Below are 25,027 nucleotides of genomic sequence, written 5' to 3' on the forward strand. Positions count from 1 at the left end.
CTGAAGCTGAAGCTCTAATACTTTGGCCACCTGATACAAAGAGTTGACTCATTGGAAAAGACACTGATGCTGGGAAAGACTGAGGGCGGGAGGAGAAGGGGAGGACAGAGGACGAGATGGCTGGATGGCATCACTGACTCAATGGGCATGAGCTTGAGCAAACTCCAGGAGATAATGAAAGACAGGGAAGTCTGGCATGCTGCAGTCCATGGGATTGCAGAGTTGGACAGGACTTGGCAACTGAACAACAACCCACCTTAGCAAGGCTGTGCTTTTCAGAGGCTCTACTCCCTGGATGACCATGCCTTCTCAGCTGTGCCCGCCCTGTCCTCTTCTAGCTGGCCATGCCCTCCAGAATCTGTCCCCACATCTCTTCCATCCCAGCCTACTCACAGCCCTCAGTGCTGACGGTCATGGCGCCAAACATCATCACCTATTGTCCACGACTACTCCTTCATTTCATTCCAGCATTTCTGTAATACTGCCGGATGTATTTATAGGAATGCTTTCCTGGGAACTCAACAGACCCAGAGGCCCACACACCCACTCCTCCTCCTGAACCCCTAGTTCTGCAAGAGGCCCCTCTCCCTTGTTGTCACGCCCACCCTCTCAGGCACTCCTGCCCTCTCGGTTCTGTCTCTTTCTCATTTGGCCTTTTCTCTCTGTGCCCACTGCTGATGCCTACTTCAGGCTCCCACCAGCCCTCGCTGCTCAGTTGCTGCCTGTTAGGGGAGTCCAAGAACCCTCTGACATCACCATTAATTGATTTTCTTTTCTATGGAAAGCAAAAGGAAGTATCGATCTGTGACCCCATCTGCTGCCTTAAGGAAGACACTGTTAGGATCTCTACGAACCTTTACAGATGACAGTCTGTGTCTGTTACAGGATACAAGGACACACACGCTATCAGCAGAGGTCCCGGGAGAAGTCACTATGAGTCTGGAAGTCATCACTTCCTGATGCCCAGCATGAGGCAGAGGGCAGGACCAAGAAGCTGACTTCCAAGAATCTCAGCTCTGTAATTTACAGCAAAAATTCAGGGCATTAAAACCTTTCAGCTGTTCTCTGTTACTGTCCTGAAACGTCCATCTCATATAACAAGAGAAAACTAACAAAATAAGGTAAGGCCAGGAAGGGACGGATCCTTAATTTTGACAGAACTAAGATCTCTCACCCTCTACTCTCTTCTCTAAACTAACTTACATTATCATATTTATGCTTCTCAACTAATACAGTTCTGATTATCCACCACTTAAGAGCCATAAATGATTCCATACCTTTATAGAATTCAGCTGTAAGATGCCAGCTCTTAAGAGCTTGAAGTGGTCAATTCAATTAATTCAATCCCTTCCCACCTTTGTAATAAAAATCTGAGTTCAGTGAGGTTAACTGACTTTCCCAACGATTATCTAATTACCATAAATGCTAATTTTATTACATATTATGCAGCAAGTGTGGCATATTTCTTATCTTAGTTCATAGTTCAAGGTATTCTTTCTTCATTAAATATCTTGAATGCGCTACAACAGGTAAGAATACAGCACCTATAAACCTTTTGAAAGGCAATGTGATTTCTAAAAGTTTTGCTCACGTATCTGATGCAAAACGAATAAACTAGGTGTTACTTGAGCACTAAAGAAAATATTGTCACTTATAAGCAATGCCAAGTAACGCCCAGAAGCACCTCGTTCTAATGTGTGTGTATGAAGGAAGCAAAACAGGAGAAAAAAGAAAGAAGTGCATGTGTGGGAATCACTGGGAAAATTAACAGCAGGATTCAGTGAAAATGGTTCTATTTTTTCCTTACAAAGAAGGCTTTAAATTACATAATTACAGGTTCCAGGGAAATAAGTATTGAAATCTATCAGAGGCACGTGTCTCACTTCCTCATTTCCAGAGCAAATCAGGAGCTCACTTTGGTTTTTTTCTCACTGTTCTTTCCCTCCCACCCACATCGGGTTGAGATATCCGACAAAGTAAAATCCTAGTACAATGGAAATTAGACTCCAGCAAAATGAGAAACGGTATGAGCCCTTCAAACACTGCAAGATCAAATGTTCCCATTTTTTCCCGCAGACATTACAGGCACAGGAACAAAAGTCAGATCCAACACTCAGTTTCTATTTTGAGCAGAGGTTTTAAAAGCCATCAACGTAGATTAATGTGCTATGTATTAGTCACCTTGCATATAAATACATTTCGTTTCAAGGGAACTCAACACAGGGAGCTCAGCTCAGTGCTCTATGACAATCTACAGGGGTGGGACTCAGGGAGGGGTGGGAGGGAGGCTCAAGAGGGAGGGGATATATGTATACATATTGCTAATTCATGTTGTTGTATGGCAGAAACTAATACAACGTTGTAAAGCAATTATCCTCCAATTAAAAATAAATTTTAAAAAATAAAAAAATAAAGTGAACCAAACTGAAAGTATTCACTCAAATGATAACATGCTAAGGGTTTTAGGAGAGTGAAATGAGGGAGATTTTGAACTATGATGTTAGAGAAGACTCTTGAGAGTCCCTTGGACTGCAAGGAGATCCAGCCAGTCAATCCTAAAGGAAATCAGTTCTGAATATTTACTGGAAGAACTGATGCTGAAGCTGAAGTTTCAATACTTTCGCCACCTCATGCGAAGAGTTGACTCATTGGAAAAGATGGGGGAGGGATAGGGGGCAGGACGAGAAGGGGACAACAGAGGATGAGATGGCTGGATGGTATCACGGACTCGATGGACGTGAGTTTGAGTAAACTCCGGGAGTTGGTGATGGACAGGGAAGCCTGGTGTACTGCAGTCCATGGGGTTGCAAAGAGTTGGACACGACTGAGCGACTGAACTAAAGGGTTTTAGATAAAGAGATCAAAACCTGACTCTCCCTGCCTTTGTCTTATGGGTTTCCCTGGTGGCTCAGACAGTAAAGAATCTGTCTGCAATGCGGAAGACCTGGGTTCAATCCCTGGGTTGGGAAGATCCCCTGGAGGAGGGCATGGCAACCCACTCCAGTATTCTTGCCTGGAGAATCCCATGGACAGTGGAGCCTGGCCAGTTGCAATCATGGGGTCACAGAGTTGGACACGACCGAGCGACTGAGCACACGTTGGACAATTAAACAACCCCAAGCTTATCGCCCAAAAGCAAGTGACTCCCACGAGAATCAACTGGTTAACTTCTAGAACTGCCACCTTACTGTTTTAGAAATGATATAAATTTACTTTAACACTCAGAAAGGCATTCACCATACATGACAGAGCTGATGACAACTGTGAATGGAGTGAACGTCATCTCCCTGACTTAGGTGTTATCAATACCAGTATCCCTACTCCAGGCCAAACACACTTAATCCATCATGGTGTTTTTCCATCTGAGCTAAATCTTTCTCAACACAGAACTTTCTGCACATGGCAAATGGATGGAAACAGTCATAGAGATATTATTATGATGATGGTGATGATGATGCAAGGCCCTGTTGGCAATCATTACTTTCATTTAATATTCCATCAATCCTATGGTGGCTTCTGACCATATTTATTAGTAGTAATATTATTTTAGCTTCCCCGATGGCTCAGTGGATAAAGAATCTGCCTGCAATGAAGGAGATACAGGAAACGTGGGTTTGATTCCTGGGTCGGGAGGTACCCTGCAAGAGGAAATGGCAACCCACTCCAGTATTCTTGCCTGGGAAATCCCATGGACAGAGGAGCCTGGTGGACTCCAGTCCATGGGGTCACAAGAGTCAGACACGACTTAGCGACTAAACCAATATTATTTTACAATGAGGAATAGAGGCACAGAGTAAGTGGCTTGACTAGAGTCACAGAACCAGCAAGTGGCAGAAGCAGAATGCAAACCCAAGGGGTGCCTCCAGAGACCACGTTCTTCACCACTGTGCTATACTGGCTCTTAGGAAAGCTGAAACAGAGAAGATGAGAGTTTAAACTTCTTCAATGGAAGGTTAGATTAAATGAAAAATTTTCAAACATAAAAAAAAAAAAAGTGAAGTTAATAGTGGCCTGAATCCTCAGAGCTCCATCATCCAGCTTCAAGGATTATCAGACATTTGCCTGTCTTTTCTCATCTATACTGTCCCCTACCCCAGGATTTTTTTTTTTTTTCCTTTGCTGGATTATTTCACAGCAAATTTAGAAAACTTTCATTACCTAAAAGCAGTGTGAAATAATTTGATCTGAAGATATAATGCCTTAGGGCTGAGAAGGCTGGGGGGAGACTTGAGGGCAGGGTTCTTTCCTCACCCCCTAGTGGGGAGGATTTGGGGCTCCCTCCTTCAGGCACCTCCCCCCACCACCCCGCCCAATCACAGCCACACCAACAGCTCCCTGCAGGAGGCACTTGCATCCTCTCACCTCCCCACTGGACTCCAACTTCACAGGGGGTCCAGGTCGCTGCAGCCCCAGGACTGAGCTCCACACTTCCCTATAACTGATACTGAAAGATTGCGGGTTTGGGGAAGAGAAAACTGACAACCTGATCTTCACAAAACAACACAGGGACCCAAAACAGGCAGTTCAGTAAGACATTATTTTCACTATGAATGAAAATATGAACTCCCTCCCACCAGTTTCAGTTGTTTTACTTCCAACCATAAACGGTCAGCTTCCTTCAAAACACATTTACACTCTAATCTCTTCTCCGGGTAGATGTGAATCACTGCCCGAGTGTTTTGAAAGGGAATGTACAAGGACATGAATAAGGCTCAACCTCAAAGAGGCAATAGCTTCTCTGAAATTTAAGCTCACAGGTCCCTTTCAGCGCCTTTTCCCATGAATAAAGAATGACTCCCTTTTTGCCAATGGAACATGAGTGAGGTTGATGGCTGCCTCGGCAGGAATTATTAATAATGCTTCTCATCAATTCTGATCTTATTTAGAAGGCATGTCAGATATAGAAAGTCAAACATGCCATGTATGTAAATATACTTTGCAACATTCGTAATCATAAACATTGGATTTAACATTGCAAAATGCTTTCACACCAACCCATACCTTCATTGATTAACCTTCCAAAAAGGCTACTGATTTTTCACTTCAGATCATTATTGCAAAAACCCAAATTATATTCAATAATTAAAAGAACACTTACTTATTTCGAGTATTAAAATAAGAACTAAAACTTTAGAGTTTAATGAGACTAACCAATCTCTCTAAATGTTGATAACTAATTTTGGAAACTTTGAAATTCTCTCATGAAAACCCTCAGGGACGTCCCTGCCAGTCCAGTGGTTAAGACTCTCAGTTCCCAATGCAGGGAGCACAGGTTCAGTCCCTGCTTGGGGAACTAAGATCCCACATGCTGTACATGGTACAGCCAAAAGAAAAAAGAAAACCCTCAGCAGCTGGGTTTCGGTTCAATTCATTTAACATGGCTAATTATATGCACAGAGATATATAAGGTCTTGGACATTTGTGAGACTGGTATGTCAGTTCACATGATGATATAGCTCTGAATAGACTGAAGTTGCTCAGTCATGTCTGGCTCTTTGTGACCCCATGGGCTGTAGCCTACCAGGTTCCTCTGTCCATGGGATTTTCCAGGCAAGAATACTGGAGTAGGTTGCTATTTCCTTCTCTAGGAGATCTTCTCAACCCAGGGGTTAAACCAGAGTTTTTCCCATTGTAGGCAGATGCTTTACTGTCTGAGCCACCAGGGAAGCTCTGAATATAATTATACTGCTGCTGCTTCTGCTAAGTCGCTTCAGTCGTGTCCGACTCTGTGCGACCCCATAGACGGCAGCCCACTAGGCTCTTCTATCCCTGGGATTCTCCAGGCAAGAATACTGGAGCGGGTTGCCATTTCCTTCTCCAATGCATGAAAGTGAAAAGTGAAAGTGAAGTCGCTCAGTCGTGTCCGACTCTTAGCAACCCCATGGACTGCAGCCTACCAGGCTCCCCCGTCCATGGGATTTTCCAGGCAAGAATACTGGAGTGGGTTGCTATTTCCTTCTCCAGGAGATCTTCTCGACCCAGGGATTAAACCAGGGTCTTTCCCATTGTAGGCAGATGCTTTACTGTCTGAGCCACCAGGGAAGCTCTGAATATAATTATACTACAAATGCCCAATTAACTTTTTCAGTTGTTATCTATGAGCAGATCACAGTCAGGCTTCCCTGGTGGCTCAGTGGTAAAGAACTTGCTTGCCAATGCAGGAGACACAAGTTCGGTCCCTGGGTCTGGGCAGATGCCCTGGGGAAGGAAATGACAACCCCTGCACTTCAGGAGGTTTTCTGGATGTACCAACGGTTCCTCCCAAAGTATCTCCTAAATCAAGCCCATCTCCACCTCTCCAAATACTGTCCAGTTTACAACCCCTCCAAGAAACTCCCAGATCACCTTACTCAGAAATGAACCCTCCATGGGCTAAAATGAGAGAGCAGCACTGCCATATAAACACTTGCATGTGTAAAACAGGTGGGAAGCTGCTGCATAGCACAGCGAGCCCAGCCGGGTGCTCTGTGATGACCTAGAGGGGTGGAAGGGGGTGGCTGGGAGGGAGGCTCACGATGCTGGGGACACTTGTATAGCTCATTCATGTTGCACAGTTGGAGAAGACTCTTGAGAGTCCCTTGGACTGCAAGGAGATCCAACCTGTCCATCCTAAAAGAAATCAACCCTGAATATTCACTGGAAGCTGAAGCTGACACTCCAATACTTTGGCCACCTGATGCGAAGAGCTGACTCATTTGAAAAGACCCTGTTGCTGGGAAAGGCTGAAGGCAGGAGGAGAAGGGGAAGACAGAGGATGAGATGGTTGGACAGTATCACGGACTCAACGGACATGAGTTTGAGTGAACTCTGGGAGTTGGTGATGGACAGGGAGGCCTGGTGTACTGCAGTCCGTGGGGTGGCAAAGAGACACGACTGAGCAACTGAACTGAACTGAACAGCAGAAACCAATACAATACTGTAAAGCAATTATCATCCAATTTTTAAAAAGCATGTTATATGAGAAAACCTAATGGCTAAGACAAATGTTTTCAATGGATTAAACGGGGGCAAAAAAGATTACAAAGAGTACATATGACTCCAAAGTTGTGAAAGAAGAAATGTGTATATGCATATGAGAATAAACTAGAAAGATACACATCAAAAAAGAAAAAGAGAAATGAACCCTCCACCCCAACTCAGTTTTAAGGCTGCGAGCACAAATATCCACTGGTCATGATTATTTATCTCCATTTCAGTTTCTCTGTTCACGTCCAGTTCTACCCCTACTTTCCCAAACATTCTACTACTTCCCTGAACCAGAGACAGAAACAATAGAAAACCCTTCCGATTTCTGCTTTCTCTTTTCAAATTCTTTATTTCAGGATTTCTGGCCTCAGCTCGCCACAGAGAGAAAACATGAGCTATCATAGAAGAGAACAAGACGAGGAGAAATTGAAAAAGACAGCTGAAAAGGTCACCTTCTTCATGATATTTTCTATTTCTTGAGCACCAATAGGTTAGATGCTATTCAGAATCCACAATGAGAGATGAACCTTCACATAAATTATCCTATCCTTGGGTGATATGATCTATTTTCATTAATGATTAATTCATGAAACTGTAAGTTTTCCCATCCGTCCCCCCTATACACACACATCCAAAGGTTTTAACTTTTTTAAACTGGTATTTTTATTTTTTTAATTTATTTTTAATTGGAAGATAAGTACTTTATAATGTCATGTTGGTTTCTGTTGTACAATAACATGAATTAGCTATAAATGTATGTATATCCCCTCCCTCTTGAGCCTCCTCTCACCCACTCCCATCCCACCCCTCTAGGCCATCACAGAGCGCCAAGCTGAGCTCCCTATGCTATACAACAGCTTCCCACTAGCTATCTATTTAACACATAGTAATGTGTATATATCAGTGCTATTCTCTTAAAAAACACCTCCTTATCCACTGGGAAAATCAAGTCTACAAACCTAACTGCTGATAAATTTGACAACCCTGTATACTCTGGGCTACTACTAACACTAAATTTCACAGCCATTGTTTTTCTCAAAGCTTCTACTGACTAAAGCATACTGAAGAGTCTTTTTCCTTTCTCTGATAGCTATTAAAAAAATGATGAGAAACATACTGGGTCAGACCTGCTGAAATACTATGATTTTAAGGTAAAATTTAACTTTTAAGTTAGAAGATTATTTTCTTCCTATTCACTTTCAATCTTTAAAAAAAAAAAAAAAAACAGTGGGTCACGACCTAGTGGAATTTGAAGTTTTATCTGTGGTTCAAAACTGGCCAACCTCATCACCTTCCCATGATGCACCTATAGAGGAGGGGCGAGGGGGTCTCCCGTAGCACACTGAAGATAAAGGTCGCGTGTTAATCCAGAGAGACCAGGTTACTAGCAGGGGATTTCAGGGAGCCAGGCTGAACCTACAAGGAGCACCGCCTCACCATAGCGGCCTCCACAAATCCAGTCATCACCCGGAACACACACGTGGGAAGGGGCAGGGCAGGGAGAGGTGGGCTGGGTCTAAGGGCTCTCTCATGCCAACTGGACTCTAAGATTTGCTTCCCTAATAGACAGAAAAGACTCCACATCATGGATGTGTCTTTACCATGTATGGCAGCTTTAAGAACTAACCAGAGGAAGAAGAACATGGTCCCAGGATGGGACCAGGTCATTCTCAGTCTGCTCAGCTATAAAATGAAGGGGTGGACAGGATGGTAAAATACCCTCAGATTCTAAGGACCAACAGATGATTTCTTTCCCTGTGTTGGCTCCACCTGCAAAAACTTTGTGGAGCAGGTCAGAAGACACAAACATCAGGGCACCTGCCTTGGGAAGCCTCTACCCTGGGGGGCTGAATGAATGGTGCTAAGTCTGAGCCCCGGGTAGAGGGCAGACTCCATGTGAGACCACAATCAGGGCTTCCAGGCCACCCCTTTACAGTTATCACTGCTTGCCCATCAGGACACAGAAAACCCACACAGAAGAGTTGCAAATAAGCCAAGGTAGCCCAGGAGACACTAGGAGATTCATAACAAAACACTTAAGTGTCCCCCATACAGCATTCACAGTCACATGGACAGTGTCAAGACTACTCACAGGCATGTGAGCATCTAAAATCATGAACTGCACATTTGCAAATAGCTTCCCATTATAATCATGTTTCAGATTTTGAGGGATCTCCTGCCTGTTGTGCAATCCCTTATTATAGCCATATTCCTAAAACAAACCCTAGGTGAATATAATGCCTAAAGAAAGGTACACAGGAAACAAAAAGGAGCCAACTCTGATATCATATTAGCTGTTTTCATGAGCTAAACTGGCAACATTTGCTCCTAGGAGTTTATCTAAGGACTTTCAGCTCTCCCAAGAGTTTTGTATTTTACTTAATCCTTGTCATCAAAGCATCAGAAGCAAAAGTTTTCCTGACATTAGATCTAGTAACAAGCAGAACCATAATATTAATAGCTAACAGTATTAAGACATAAATAAGTGTGAAGTTTTTCTGTGATTTACTCAAGGTCAAATTTATATACAGTTAGGCAGCAAATCGGAGAAGGCGATGGCACCCCAGTCCAGTGCTCTTGCCTGGAAAATCCCATGGACGGAGGAGCCTGGTGGGCTGCAGTTCACGGGGTCGCAAAGAGTCGGACTCACTTCACTCACTGAGCGACTTCACTTTCACTTTTCACTTTCATGCATTGGAGAAGGAAATGGCAACCCACTCCAGTGTTCTTGCCTGGAGAATCCCAGGGACAGGGGAGCCTGGTGGGCTGCCATCTATGGGGTCGCACAGAGTTGGACACAACTGAAGTGACTTAGCAGTAGCAGCAGGCAGCAAATAATTAAAAAAGCATTTCTAACACATTGTTTTTTAGAAATAGAAAACAGTCCTGAAGAGAGTAAATACTCCTTTTACAATGAAGTTTGTAAGCTAAGAGTTATTTTCTCTGGCACATAACGGCTCTCGTCTCCTTGGGTGTTCAGGGAGTCCCTGGCCAGCATCCTTTGATGCACAGGTGAGAAGAAATGCCCTAAGCACATCTGGAGTTATTCCATTCACACCTGTCACCTCTCGTTTTGAAAAAGCGCCTGCTGTGGGGACAGGGCTCAATTTACCTTTAGGTTAATTTTTTTTAAGAAGTCAAAATCTTAACTCCTTCCTTGGAAAGAGACATACCATATGAGATTTTTTTTTAATCATTCATGCTCCATCTAAGAGAAAAATATGCCCCTGGGAATCTCTATTAAAAATGATGGCAGATCATTGCTCCTCTATTTCAAAACCTTTGGACTGTTAATATGCACACGCGTGCACACACACACACCCCTAGAAATAAGACTCACACATTTACAAACAGTTCTCTAGTATATTTGTGTTAAGATTTTGAGACATGTACCATACCGTGATGCAACCCCCGATCCCAGTGGGATTCCTAAAATGATTCCCAGGTCAAAGCAGGTCACCTTCAGGGAACCAAGTGAGCAAAGAACCTCTCAGAAATGCTTACAAACACATTAAGAGGAAGGAAAATATAACCCATTACTCTTAGGAATAATCAGGCAGGCCAAAATTTAGAACAAGTATACAAATGCTCCACCCAAGAAAGAACAGGGGAAAAAAACAAGCTTAGAGAAAGGAAACTGAACAAATAATACAAAATCAATCTCATTCTTAATCTCTCTTCCTCCTCTCTCTCTCTCCCTCCCTATCTCTTATTCCAACTTGATTCAACTCATATAATCCTTCAAACAGCTCTCCGTAGGAAAGCTGCTAAGTAGTATGCAAATCATTACTACTTGACATCTGAGGTGTCACAGCTTCAGATCCAGTCGATGAGGCTAAAAAGCTGCTTGAGCCTTGATGGCTCGGGTGAACAGGGCATCCTCCAAGTCTTCTTTAGGGACAGGGGCTGCTGGGACCTGCTTGAAGGCTATGACTTCATACTTTCAAATTCAGCTTACAACACCAGTGTCAGGACCATCTCAGCTCACGGGGACCTTCCTTGGCACAGACTTAGAAGAAGCTTAGCTGGGCTTCCCTGCTTCTAGCATCCTTGAGTTGACTTTTAGAAACTGAGTGCTCCACCAACAGGAAGGCATAATGGATAATCACAAGTGACTAAGATGATTCTTTCCACTAATATTTCACATCTAATATGCTTCACGATAGCACAACAGGGTAATAATTTTTGGATTTTTCTGTGGCTTCTTACCTTGAATGCACGAGGCAAAGGGCTCCTGCAATCAGCCACTAGAAAGCAATAAGTCACTTTCTAGATTTAAGAGTAATTTAGAAGTCCTTTTCAGGCACATTTACTCCCCATATAACTTAGAAAATGGTAGTGCCAAACAGGCTTTTTTTTCCCCCACAGTAGATTATTTTTAAAGTCCCAAGCATGGTAGAGTAAGGTAGTCAACCCAAATTCTTACTTTATGCACACAGAAATTGCAATCCTGTGTACACGTGCTGATTCGCTCTCTGCTGGTCAAGCCTGTCTGGGAACGGCAGCGTTGCCCACCCACCCCTCCGCTCCACTTACGGTTGGCCAGCCGGCTGGGCTCGGGCTGGGTGCTGTCCGCCGACTGGGTGCTGGACACTGAGGACACGCTGGAGCTCCGGACAAAGCCAAAGGCCGCCAGCTTGGCTGCGGGGAGACGCGAGTAGCCAGGAGGACGAAGTCCAGATTTGGGTAGGTTGGATTTTGCAGCATTTGAACTGGAAGTTTTCTTTAAATCTGCTAAAATGAACCCAAACCAGAAAAAAAAAAAAAAACAAAAAAAAAACACCTCAGTTGACAGCAAGATAGAGAATGCACAAATTGTGAATACTAACCCAGCTCCAGCATAAACAAACCAAAAATTTACTCTTTTTAAAAAATGTATTTATTTATTTTGGGCTATGCTAGGTCTTCCATCCCTGGGTGGGGAAGAGCCCCTGGAGAAGGACATGGCAACCTACTCCAGTATTCTTGCCTGGAGAATCCCATGGACAGAAGAGCCTGGTGGGCTATATAGTCCATGGGGTCACAAAAGAGTTGGACACAACTTAGTGACTGAGAATGCATTCAAAACTTCAAAATTAGTTCCCAGTTATATGCAAAGCCGGCTAATGTTGAAATAATAAAGCATTATTATAAATCCATGATTTAAGCACCTTCTGTGTTTCAGCCAAGCTCCACACCTAGCCACTGCAAGGATCATCCCAATACTAGGAGAAGTCTCTCAACACCAGGTAGGACCAGAACATTATCAACACACAAATGCTCTTGAATGACACTTAAAGGGGGAAAGGGCCAAGCAGCCTGCTGTTTTGTATAATATTCCTAGTCAAGCCACTTAACTTTCACTGCAGCCATATTTACTGTGTTCAGACCCTTCATCAGTGTTCTTATGCTACAATTAACTCTTCATTATCGATTGAAAGCTCAATTGGGTTGCCTATTAATTTAAGAAATGGACCATTCGTTTAAAAAAAGAAAAGAAAATTCAAGGTGTAAAAATTTCAGTGAACAGTCTATATATAGAAAGCATCTTGGACATGAGTTTAAGAAAACTCCAGGAAAAGGTGAAGAACAGGAAAGCCTGGTGCGCTGCAGTCCATTGGGTCACAAAGAGTTTGACACATGACTGACAACAACAAGGTGTGGAAATACAGAGAGAACCAACAGACTCTAGGCTGGCCTATGGAGCCCCTTCCTCTGGCAACAGCTCCCCTGAGGGGGAGGCTGGGGTCACGCCTGTGCCCGGCGCAAGTGAGGTCTGTACAACTGTGATTTCCTGACTTCTGCTTTTAGGAACAGGACTATGGGATTGGACTGGGGCCCTTCTGAGAGTGACCTTGGGTCACGTATCTTTGCCAGGACCTATGTGCATGTCTTGGAAAGGAGTTGGGATTGATGCTTGGCTCAGGGGAAAGGCTACCTTGTCATATAGGGGCCCACTGGGTAGTCATTCATGAAAAAGCAGCCATTCGGGTGAAAAAGAAGAAACAAGGCCAAGCGGTCTGTACTCCTAAGAGCAGACGGCTCAGCAGTACCTGCGCCACCTATGTGTCCGTCACACAGAAATCCTGATCCCCAGGTGCTGGTGGTTGCTTAGTTGCTCAGTTGTGTTGACTCTGTAACCCATGGACTGTAGCCCGCCAGGCTCCTCTGTCCATAGGATTCTCCAGGCAAGAATACTGGAGTGGGTTGCTGTGCCCTCTTCCAGGGGATCTTCCTGACCCAGAGATTAAACCCAAGTCTCCTGCATCTCCTGCACTGCAGGTGGAATCTTTAGAGCCAAACCACCAGGGAAGCCCAATCCTCAGGGTCATCAAAAAGAACACCCATGGCATCTCTGTGGACACCAAAGAGCTTAACTCAAACCCACCCAGGGTCCTGGCATCCCATAAAGCAACCACTGCCATAGGGAGGTCCCACCCCAGAGGATGTTGGTTTGAAGCTTTCTGGAAGAAACGTATCGATACAAGCAGAGCACAAGAACCTCCAGGAAAAAACAACAAAGGGAAAAAAGACTGAGGGTAGAGGAGAGGAGGGGAGAGAGAGAGAGCATTTGCATAAATCATAAGGGACAAAAAGTGGAAGCAACACAGAGGTCATTAACTGGGGAAGGCCAACACACACAGCATTTCTCAGCCATAAAACGGACCAAGGCCCTGATATGGCTACAATATGGATGAATCGTGAAAACACTAAGGCAGGGGGCCCCAACCTCCGGAATCTAATTCTTGATGACCTGAAGTGGAGCTCACATCATAATAATATAATAATAGAAATAAAGTTGCACAAGAAATGTAACACACCTGAATTATCCCAAAACCATCCCCCCACCACCCCCCAGTTCATAGAAAAACTGTCTTCCATGAATTCCATCCCTGCTGCCAAAAAGGTTGGGGACCGCTGCATTACAACCAATGGAAGAAGCCAGACAGAAAAGGCTGCATGTTGCATGACTCAATTATATGCAATGTCCACGGGAGGCAAATCTATAGAGACAGGAAGTAGGTTAATGGCTGCCAGGGGCTGGAGTTTGGGGAAAAGGGGAGGGTTTGATAACAGGCACAGGGTTTCTATAAAAATGCTCTAAAATTGATGGTGGTTGTGGTTGCCCAATTCTGTGAATAGACTAAAAACCACTGAACTGCATCCTTTAAAAGGGTGACTCCTATCTAGCCTATGAATTATATATCAATGGAGTTGTTATATTAAAACAGAAGCTTTTTAAAGAATAAATAATTCTTGTGTTCAGTAACAGGCTTACACTGAGCTGCAGCAATGAATGTCACAAATTCTATCAGCATCTTCACTTTCAAAGGGCCATGGCAGATGGAGGACTTGGTCTGTCATTGTGAGTTCTCCACAAAAACCTCTTCTAACAGGCAGATGGAAGAGATGCTCTGTATGGCAGATCAAAGTCTCTTCCAAATGAATATGACCATAATGGGGAAATTAAATAATTCCAAAAATTAATTTAAACACTTACAAAAAGACCTCTAGAATCAAATATTCAAATCCCATGCAAAGGAGCTTATGTGTGCTTACGTATTTTATTTTCATGAAGGCTCTACATTCTGTCAAGATTTTGCCGCCCCCCCCCCCCCCGCCCCCGCCAAAGATACAAACTCCTGTGTGAACAACAAAAGAGATTTTGCTGCTGTTAAGTGCTAAAAAGACGTGTCACTGTTTCAAAGTAATCCTGGTTTTCTTTTGAAAGATGAATCCTTTGAAGAACGCAAATCTTCACATTTAGAGGAAAAATGAAAAGTTGTTATTTGTTCTTACCTTTTCCCCTTTTGTATTGATTCTCCTTCAAATACGACTTTGGAACGCTAGAAATATCTCAATCAACTAGAATGAGATTATGGTGCTTTATGGCTCAATACTATATTGAGAACGGTCCATCCATTGTTGTCCCAGGTCTCTGATATCCCAGGTAGTAAAAAAACTTTAAGAATGTAAATGGATATCCATCCAATTCAACATGCGTTGACAGGCACCACCATGGCCAAGGCACTTTAGAAGGCACCATGGGAGACTCAGAAACAAAGCAGGGGTCCCCAAGAGGGGCTTACAACCTACTGGAGTAGAGACATTTGTTGATAAACAACCATGGTCTAGAATAAGGGGTCAAACAGGCCCAAACAGAGGCCAGACCGAGTGCAACGGGAAGCAAAGAGTGGAAGAAAGGCAAAATCTTCAAGTGGAATGACCCAGGGTGTTTATCCAAGGCCCATTTTCTCCTAATTTTGCTTCTGAAGTGGGTTTTTTTTTCTGGTATATTTATACACATAGAACAACACATTATATGAACCAAACTATCATTTTTTAAAAACTTTTATTATAGTTCTTTCCAGTTGCTTTTAAAAACAGGTTTTTTTCTTTCACAGATATTTTGTAGAGAGGTGGTTCACTTTGTTTAAGTAGCTAAGAAAGAAATCCTCTCTCACTTTACTCTCAAATAAGAATAAACAGCAACTGCTTTTTCCTCCACCTTGGGAGATAATAAGCAAAAGCTTTTAATGTTAAACCTGCAACCATCCCACAGGAGATGAGAAAGACACAATTAAAGAAAGAAAGGAAGTGGCAGGTTTCAGGATTGTACTAAAGATCTGGGTTTGATGGTAACATCAAATGTATAATCTCAGGACAGACTCAAACTCTCTGAATCCGTTTCCTCATATAAAACATGAGGACAGGACTTCCCTGGTGGTGTAGTGGGTAAGAATCCACTTGCTAATTCAGCATAGGGATTGCTCCCTGGTCCAGGAAGATCCCATGTGCCACAAAACAGCTAAGTCTGAGCCACAACTACTAAGCCAGAGCTCTAGAGCCCATGAGCTACAACCACTGAAGCCCCTGAGGCTAGAGCCCATGCTCTGCAACAAGAGAAGCCACTGCAGTGAGAAGCCCGGACGCAGCAACTAGAGAGTATCCCCTGTTCACCGCAACTAGAGAAAAGTCTGCTCGCACAGCAAGGAAGAACCAGAGCAACCAAAGATAAATACATAAATTATAAAGGAAAAAAGAAAAATGAAGATAAAACCATCTACCCATTATAATGACAGAAACGAAACTGCATCTAAAAATGTATATCCTGGGGCTTCCCTGGTGCTCCAGTGGTTAAGACAGCCGCACTCCCAGGAAGGCCTTTGAGGAAGCTGTTGGTGAGGGTTCAAAGTGAGGGAACTGATGGAAAGTGAGTCCTTGTTAAGGGTGGCTGAAAGTTTAGCAACAATGTTACCTGCTGTGGCATGGAATGTAGAAATTGTATCTAAAAAATTCAGGACCCTGGCTAAGGAGATTTCCAGGCAGAGAGATGAAGACGCTACCCAGCTACTTACTATTCTGGTAAAAAAAAAAGAACAGTGGAGAGACAAGCTAAAGATGTGAACATAAAGTAATGGTTAAACATTAAGAAGTTACGACACACTGAAAATTCAAAGCATCTCTAAATGATAAACGAGATCAAAATTAAGAAACGGCTTCTGGGCCAAGATGAGACCCAGGTCACTGTCAGAAATACATGTCCAGTGATGAAGCAAAGAGATGACAATAAAACCCTTTGGTGAGACTTCAGGAAAATCTAAAGCAATGCCTGAAATTATTTTTAAGTTTAATGCTCACCTCATGACAGGTGTGTCTGTTCACAATCCAGGTCATTGGCATTATTTAATACCCAGGCTAGAAAGGGAACTAGTGAAAGTTGTTTTATTTTGGTTTGGTTTGGTTCATGTTTTTAGAGCTGCAAAGGGATGGATCTAAAGGTAAAGACAGAATACTGCTAACTGAGCAATAAGTAATCTGTAAAACCAAATAAACCTACATATGCAGTATGTCTTTAATTGAGGTCCAAATCTTGAGTTTTACTTTCTTATAGTACTCTAAAATACTGAGACCAAGCATTTTTGCACTATCAGGCCCCTCCGTCCATGGGATTTTCCAGGCAAGAGTGCTGGAGTGGATTGCCATTTCCTTCTCCAGGGGATCTTCCCGACCCAGGAATCGAACCCAGGTCTCCTGCATTGCCGGCAGACACTTTACCGTCTGAGCCACCAGGGCCATTCATTTTTGCATTATCAGAGTCTAACTAGGATCTGAGTATCTACATCCTCATTTCTGTTTAGATCTTGCTGCCTCACCTGAAGTGGCTGGATTTAATCCAGAGATTTACAAACATCCAGTGATGTGTTTTCCACCGTAGAATTAAATCACCACTAGGGCTCAAGTGTTCTTGCCTGGAGGATCCCAGGGATGGGGGAGCCTGGTGGGCTGCCGTCTATGGGGTCGCACAGAGTCGGACACGAATGAAGCGACTTAGCAGCAGCAGCTGGGAGCGCTGGCCTCTCTATACATAATTGGTGAGTGTATAAATTTCTCAAAGGCTTTGGGTAAGAAATGGGAATTGGAAAGCGGAGGGTTGGGTGCAGGCTTGAGAGAGTGCTGCAAACAGAAGGACACTGGAGGAAGGGACAAGTAATATAAATTCTACAAATGCCATACTTTTGATGGACAGATCGGCATACATTTAGAAGTTGTTTAAACAGAGATATCAAATACAGGCGACCTTGTATGGGGACACCTTACAGAAATGGCAGAGTCAGTCAATTATTTGTAAATGACTCTAAACCTACCAACACTTTTAAACTGCTGTGGGTATACGTGTGGATGGAGAAAGCCTTAGATTCTATTTATGTCCGTGATTCTCGGGGAAACCATCAGCATCTCAAAGCTCACTGAAAGGAACAATATTTTTATGAGCAAATGCCCTTGAATCATCTGCTTTCTGATAACCGGCTGTCACACTGCAAAACAGAGGGAAAAAATCAAAGCCCTTGCGTTCTTGGCTACAGAAAAGACTCAGGAGATTATGATGATATAGCATCTCTACGGAATGCGTTTAACAGCACAGTTCTCAGAATTCTTCTGCAAGCCTGAGGAAACAGCCATCTCACACTACTGAATAGCACCCTACGAGGTGCTGGTGACTAGACTTACATGGAAAAGGAGACTTGCCAGGTCGCGGTGGTGGACAGAACGCAGGCAGTTTGCCCCTTTCTTACCAAAGATGCCTTAAAGTCAGAGTCATTCAATTTGAAGAAGTACAGTTCATAATAAGAGCTAACATTTATTGACTTCTTTCTCTTAAGCAATTTACATATTTAAACCTAGGACAAGAGAGAGAAAAGAGCTACTTACTGAGGCAGCTATTTCAACAATTTCTGGAACAGAAACAGAGGTCCCTGGCTGGCGGGCAGAGGAGACGTGCAGGCTGCAGCAGACAGAAGAGCCGTCCGTGCTGCAGTAGAGGGAGTGCGCGCTGACCTCCACCCAGACAGCCAGGGCCACAAAGCCTCGGATCCCAGGAAGGAGGGGGGAGAGGCTGAGACAGGGAGGGAGACAGGGGAAGAACCCCTGGCCTTCATCTGCCCATGCAGCACCCAGAACCAGGAATTTACCTTCCACCTGCCCACCAGGGCCAAGCCCCAGGGTGAGGGGAAACAGACTCCTACAGAGTGCGAACAAATGGACTTCAAGTTCATCCAAGTCAATAGCAAGTGTGACTGATCACAAAGACTTTAAGAAGCGCTTCCTGCACAACCCAAGCAACCAAAAAGTCAAGAGAAACAAAATCTTCCCCTGAGACTACAGAGAGAATTTAGGCAACAGGAGATGTCTTGAAAGAGGCACCCTTAGAGAAATTTGGGAAGATGTTGCAACAATAAAAGAAACAGAAATCGGCTATGAAAAGACGCAATCAGACATCAGGAAGATGTGCCAAAACAAGGCTTTCAAGAGAAGCATTAGAAAATAAAGCCCAGTGAGATTGTCTAAAATGAGGAAAAGCATGAAGAAAGAGAGAACACGTAAGAAAAACTATAGACGCTTCTCTGGCAGTCCAGTGGTTGCGACTTGGCCTTCCAATGCAGGAGGTACGGGTTTGATCTCTGGTTGGGAAGTGGCTCAGATGGTAAAGCGTCTGCCTACAATGCAGGAGACCTGGGTTCAATCCCTGGGTCAGGAAGATCCTCTGGAGAAGGAAATGGCAACCCACTCCAGTCCTCCTGCCTGGAAAATCCCATGGACAGAGGAACGTGGTAGGCTACAGTCCATGGGGTTGCAAAGAGTCGGACACGACTGAACGACTTCACTCACCGGCAAGTGGAAACAGTGACAGACTTTCTTTTTCTGGGCTCCAGAATCACTGCAGATGGTGACTTTAGCCGTGAAATTAAAAGATGCTTACTCATTGGAAGAAAAGTTATGACCAACCTAGACAGCATATTTAAAAACAGAAACATTACTTTGCCAACAAAGGTCCATCTAGTCAAGGCTATGGTTTTTCTAGTAGTCATGTATGGATGTGAGAGCTGGACTATAAAGAAAGCTGAGCACCAAAGAACTGATGCTTTTGAACTGTGGTGTTGGAGAAGACTCTTGAGAGTCCCTTGCACAGCAAGGAGATCCAACCAGTCCATCCTAAAGGAAATGAGTCCTGAATATTCATTGGAAGGACTGATGCTGAAGCTGAAACTCCAATACTTTGGCCACCTGATGCAAAGAGCTGACTCATTTGAAAAGACCCTGATGCTGGGAAAGATTGAAGGCAGGAGGAGAAGGGGACGACAGAGGATGAGACGGTTGGATGGCATCATTGACTCGATGGACGTGAGTTTGAGTAAACTCCAGGAGTTGGTGATGGACAGGGAGGCCTGGCGTGCTGCAGTTCATGGGGTCGCAGAGTCGGACACAACTGAGCAACTGAACTGAACTGCCTGGGAAGTTAAGATCCCACATGTCTCTCAGCCAAAAAAAAAATCAAAACATGGTAACAAATTCAATAAAGATTTCAAAAATGGTCCACATGAAAACAAATCTTAAAATTTTTTTTTAAATGAAAGAAAAACTAGACATAAGTCACCACTTTGGGAGGTCCAAATACCAAATAACAGAAATCCCAGGAAGACAGAGAAAACAGAGAAGTTGGACTGAACAAGAACACAAGATGATGAGATGACTGTCCAATGCTGAAGGGAAATAGAGTTTAGCAAGTCCTAGCAAGATAAATCAATTTACCCTCCCTTCCTTCCTCCACCTCTCTGAGTTCCTGTCTCTGTCTGCTGTACTTCTGTCTCTCTGTCTCTCTCTCATGTTCTCTCACACTCTGTACGACACAGAGTGTGCACGCACGCACACACATACACACACACAGGGAATTTTTAAAACACCAAGGATAAGAGACGATTCTAAAGCTTTTGGAGAGAAATAAAAGCAGGTCTCCTACCCCAACCCCCCAAAAAAATTCTCAGATAGGCACCACGTTTCTTTTGAGCAACACTAGGAAGTCTGCATGTTTTGAAAAACTCATTTTCAACCCAGAAAATGCTATTTGATCTAGTGAATGCAGACTAAAGATAGTTTCAGAAAGGCAAAATCTCAGCGAGTTTGCTTTCCTTGAACTCTCTCTGGAAATTACCAAGGATGTACTCCAGCAAAACAAACAAGGAAACAACACATCCATCCCAGGAGAAAGAGGAAGGGAAGTTACACAAGAACAACATCAAATCCTTCACTCCTTCATACCACACTACACCCGAAAAACTTTCCTGCCCCCCAACTTAGGGTTAGATCCCCTCCTCTGTTCTCCTGGGCCCAGAAGACTTTGTGGTCACAGCACTAATCAACTGCATCCTAACTGCCTGTGGATCTCATCTGTCTTGTTCACGGTTGTATCCTAAGGGCCTAAAACAACTTGACAAACAGTAGGTGCTCAATATTGATTATGTATACTAACAGTGTTTGTCCAAATAAGTAGAATAGTTGTTAAGCCTGTGACCCACCCCAGAGCCACTGAAGCTATCTCTGGGTCCTGGCTGAGGAAATTTGCCTTTGTACTAATTCCTGCAGGGCATTATTAGGCATGCTCAGTCGCAACAAAAGTAAACCAAAGTTGGGATGGCCAAACGCACAGTAAAAACACAGCCACTCCCAAAGTCCATTTCAGCAGTACGTAGTACCAGTGATACTGAGAGACAAACTGTTAATAGTACAAGTGGCAAAACAAACTGAATGTTCTTCGGAAGCCTCCAAGATATGTCCCAAGGTCATCCGGTGTCATTAAGACTCCAAAGGAACCACAGTTACGCCACATGCTCCTTGACCACGTGTGCACGTGTCCGTGCTGAGTCGTATCCGACTCTTTGTGACCTCAGGGACTGTAGCCCACCAGTCTCCTCTGTTCATGGGATTCTCCAGGCAGGAATACTGGAGTGGGTTGCCATTTCCTTCTTCATCTCTTTGACCATCTCAGCAATCTCACTGTTGGTTTATCTTTACAGGGATGTTTTCCCACTGGATTTAAATTTTTCTTGGTAGATGCTATGTAGTTCTCATGAAATTAAGTAAAACCATGATAAAAATGGTGATTGCAGCCATGAAATTAAAAGACGCTTACTCCTTGGAAGGAAAGCTATGACCAACCTAGAGAGCATATTAAAGAGCAGAGACATTACTTTGCCAACAAAGGTCCGTCTAGTCAAGGCTATGGTTTTTCCTGTGGTCATGTATGGATGTGAGAGTTGGACTGTGAAGAAGGCTGAGCACTGAAGAATTGATGCTTTTGAACTGTGGTGTTGGAGAAGACTCTTGAGAGTCCCTTGGACTGCAAGGAGATCCAACCAGTCCATTCTAAAGGAAATTAGTGCTGAATATTCATTGGAAGGACTGTTGTTGAAGCTGAAACTCCAATACTTTGGCCACTTCATGTGAAGAGTTGACTCATTGGAAAAGACTCTGATGCTGGGAGGGATTGGGGGCAGGAGGAGAAGGGGACGACAGAGGATGAGACGGCTGGATGGCATCACTGACTCGATGGACATGAGTTTGGGTGAACTCCGGGAGTTGGTGATGGACAGGGAGGCCTGGCGTGCTGCAATTCATGGGGTCACAAAGAGTAGGATATGACTGAGTGACTGAACTGAACTGATGATAAAAATAATGATACGGCACTTAAATGATGCCAATAAACTATTTTCATTCTATTTTTTATTTGGCAGGGGGGAGGCTTCCCAGGTGACTTGGTGGTAAAGAATTTGCCTGCCAATTCAGGAGACATGGGTTTGACCCCTGGGTTGGGAAGATCCCCTGGGTCACAGTCTGAACAACAAAACAAAACACAACCCCCCTTCCCTGGCAGCGAGCACCGCGCTCTCTTCTTCACTGGGGCGTTTTTAGAAACAGGAGTCTATTCTCATTGCCTCCATTCCCTCACTTTTCATTCACTTCTCAACTCACTAATATGTGACTTCCGCCCCCACATTCTACTAAAATTGCTCATTCAAAACTAGGTCACCAACTGCTTCCTAATTTCCCATCCCAACCACCTCTTTGCATTTTTACTTGTCCTGTCTCCTGTGAGACAGATTTGACCATTTTTCTGCCTTGGATGCTCCCTCTTCATTAGACTAAAACACTGCATTTTCCCCCTTGTCCCCCACCAGCCACCCACCCTGAGGTGGGTGTCCTGCCTTTTGCAGGCTTCTTCCTTCAGTTACCCCTCAGATGTGGGCACACAGTCCCTTTGTGACCTTTTCCTTACTCTGTTCTCCCTCTCTTACCCATTTGCTCACATCAAGGTGGGGACAACGACTCCCATGTTGACCTTTGGTGTAGACCTCTCTCCAGTCCCCATTTCTGCCCTTTGGAGATTTCTACCCAAATGTCCCCAAGGAACTTCGAGCCCTGCCTGTGTCCAATGACTAAGTGTCCACCCCCATCCCCACCCTATAAAGCATTTTCCAGTACTTCTGACTGAGTAATCGGTCCCTGTAAGGGATCTGCATCACCAAACTCATGACCTCTCTCTCTGACAGGTATATGCATGCTACCTTTACCCCTCTGGTAAACTCCTATTCATCCTGCAAAACTCATCTCATCTCCTCATTTGGAAAAGCCTTCCAGAGTCCCCACCTGCCCAAGCTGAGTTGGGTACCCCGCTCATGTGCATTCTGAAAATCTCTATCAAATGCATCTCTCTTCCTATTGTAATTACTGATATCTCTCTATATATTTTTGCCAAGTTTGGGCTATATAATCTGTGCATCCCAAACACAGACCAGCACCTGGCCCACACCAGAAAACCTCTGCTCAACAACAGAATGAATAAAATACTGGATAAAGGAACGATGTGAACATCTCAAACACTGGTGACTCTCTGAAACCGCATTCGGTCAGCAAACTACAGCCCGCAGGTTGGCCGTTTATTTCTGTAAAAAGAGCTTTACTGGAACCTGGCCACACTCGTTCACTTGGCGTGGCCACTTCTGCTCTAATGATGGCAGAGTGGAGTAGTTGTAACAGAGGCTGTTTGGCCCACAAAGCTTAAAATATTTACTATCTGTCCTTAATTTGCCTGCTTTCTGCTCCAAATCATCTCAGCACTTTATCAACTTTCCCTAATGATGAAAACAAACAAAAAAAAACAAACACAAGAGCTCCCACTGCTATTGCTACTCTTAACATTTATTCAAAAGATACTGCAGTTCTAAATGCCTGTTCTCACGGACTGGGCTTCCCTGGTGGCTCAGATGGTAAAGAATCTGCCTGCAATGCAGGAGACCCTGGTTCAGTTCCTGGGTCGGGAAGATCTGCTGGAGAAGGGACAGGCTATCCACTCTAGCATTCTCAGGCTTCACTGTGGCTCAGCTGATAAAGAATCTGCCTGCAATGTGGGGGACCTGGGTTCGATCCCTGGGTTGGGAAGATCCTCTGGGAAAGGCTACTCACTCCAGTATTCTGGCCTGGAGAATTCCATGGATTGGATAGTCCATGGGGTCACAAAGAGTCAGACACAACTGAGTGACTTTCACTTTTTCTCATAGACTATGCACTGCAGTGGGGTGAGAGATGGCCAGTGTGCAAAGGCAAAATAAGAATCACAGGCCATGATATAAACTGGTGAAGGAGACAAACAGGAAAATGTGTTACAAAGTACCTGATTGGGAAGGGGCCCTGAATAGGGGGATCACAGTCAGGTCTCTTTCCAGGGCCATGACATTTATGTCTTTTTAAGATTTTTTTTTTTTGATGTGGGCCACTTTTAAAGTCTTCACTGAATTTGTTACAATATTGCTTCTGTTTTATGTTTCGGGCATGAGGCATGTGGGATCTTGATTCCCCAACCAGGGATCCCTGCATTGGGAAGTAAAGTACGAACCACGGGACCACCAGGGGAGTCCTTGGAGCCATGACATTTCTGTTGAAACCTGAAGGAGAAGACAGGGCTAGTCTTGGAGTGTGCTGGAGGAAGTGTGTTCTAGAAGGCGTGCTGACCACAGGAGCCTTTTGTCAGGAAGGGGTTGAAATGCATAAAGAGCTGAAAGGAGGCCAGGAGGCGGGGGTACGGAGACCAGCATGAAAAGAAAGAAAGATACAAACAGGCTCCAGCAGGGAGACCTGCCCTTGGAGACCTGGGAGGCCAGGTGAGAGATACTAGATTCACTGATTACATTCCAAACATTGGTCACTATACGAAGAGCTTCCATTCTGACATTATCATGACCGCTCAGGCTTTTCAAAAATTAATACTATGCTTCTGTTTTAAATTGTTCCAATCAAGTTTACTTCTCCTTCAATATATGTGACATTAACTTGATTGCCCTACATTTTAAAATTTGGCAGGATTCAACCTGCCTTTTGAAAAAATTTACCAAAGAGGCAAGTTTACCCAGTATATTGAGCTCCAAAATAAAATTTCCTTTTAACAAGAAGAATTCATAACAAAATAAGCTGAAAAAAACTGTCTCAACTTACCTTTTCTGACTGAACTTCTCTGGTTATTTCTAGAGTAAAGTATTCTCATCTCGTCTTTTAAAAACTGTATTCTGACATTTAACTATCCCTCTCGAAAAATATTACAGTTCTCTCAGGGTGCACCAGTTGACATGAAACTGCCAGGCTTTCAGCAACGTTGGGTATACTTATTTCCATGAATACAAATTATATCCTGACACGGCGTACACTATATAAGTTAACAATTTTTACATAACATATTAGGCCATGAGAGATG

General features: G+C 43.9%; 1 protein-coding gene across 3 annotated transcripts in view; it reads right to left on the minus strand.

The window, feature by feature from the left end:
* MTUS2 (microtubule associated scaffold protein 2) overlaps positions 1 to 25,027 on the minus strand; it is a 399,745-nt gene that overhangs the window by 234,713 nt on the left and 140,005 nt on the right. For 2 of the 3 annotated variants that reach the window (XM_059892233.1, XM_025000066.2), the window contains one exon: positions 11,503 to 11,700. In XM_059892233.1, the coding sequence (XP_059748216.1) occupies positions 11,503 to 11,700 (198 nt within the window). The remainder of the gene's footprint in view (positions 1 to 11,502; positions 11,701 to 25,027) is intronic. The other variant, XM_025000067.2, reaches the window with a different exon arrangement.

Source organism: Bos taurus, chromosome 12 (assembly GCF_002263795.3).
Source record: "Bos taurus isolate L1 Dominette 01449 registration number 42190680 breed Hereford chromosome 12, ARS-UCD2.0, whole genome shotgun sequence".
NCBI classification, from domain to species: domain Eukaryota; kingdom Metazoa; phylum Chordata; class Mammalia; order Artiodactyla; family Bovidae; genus Bos; species Bos taurus.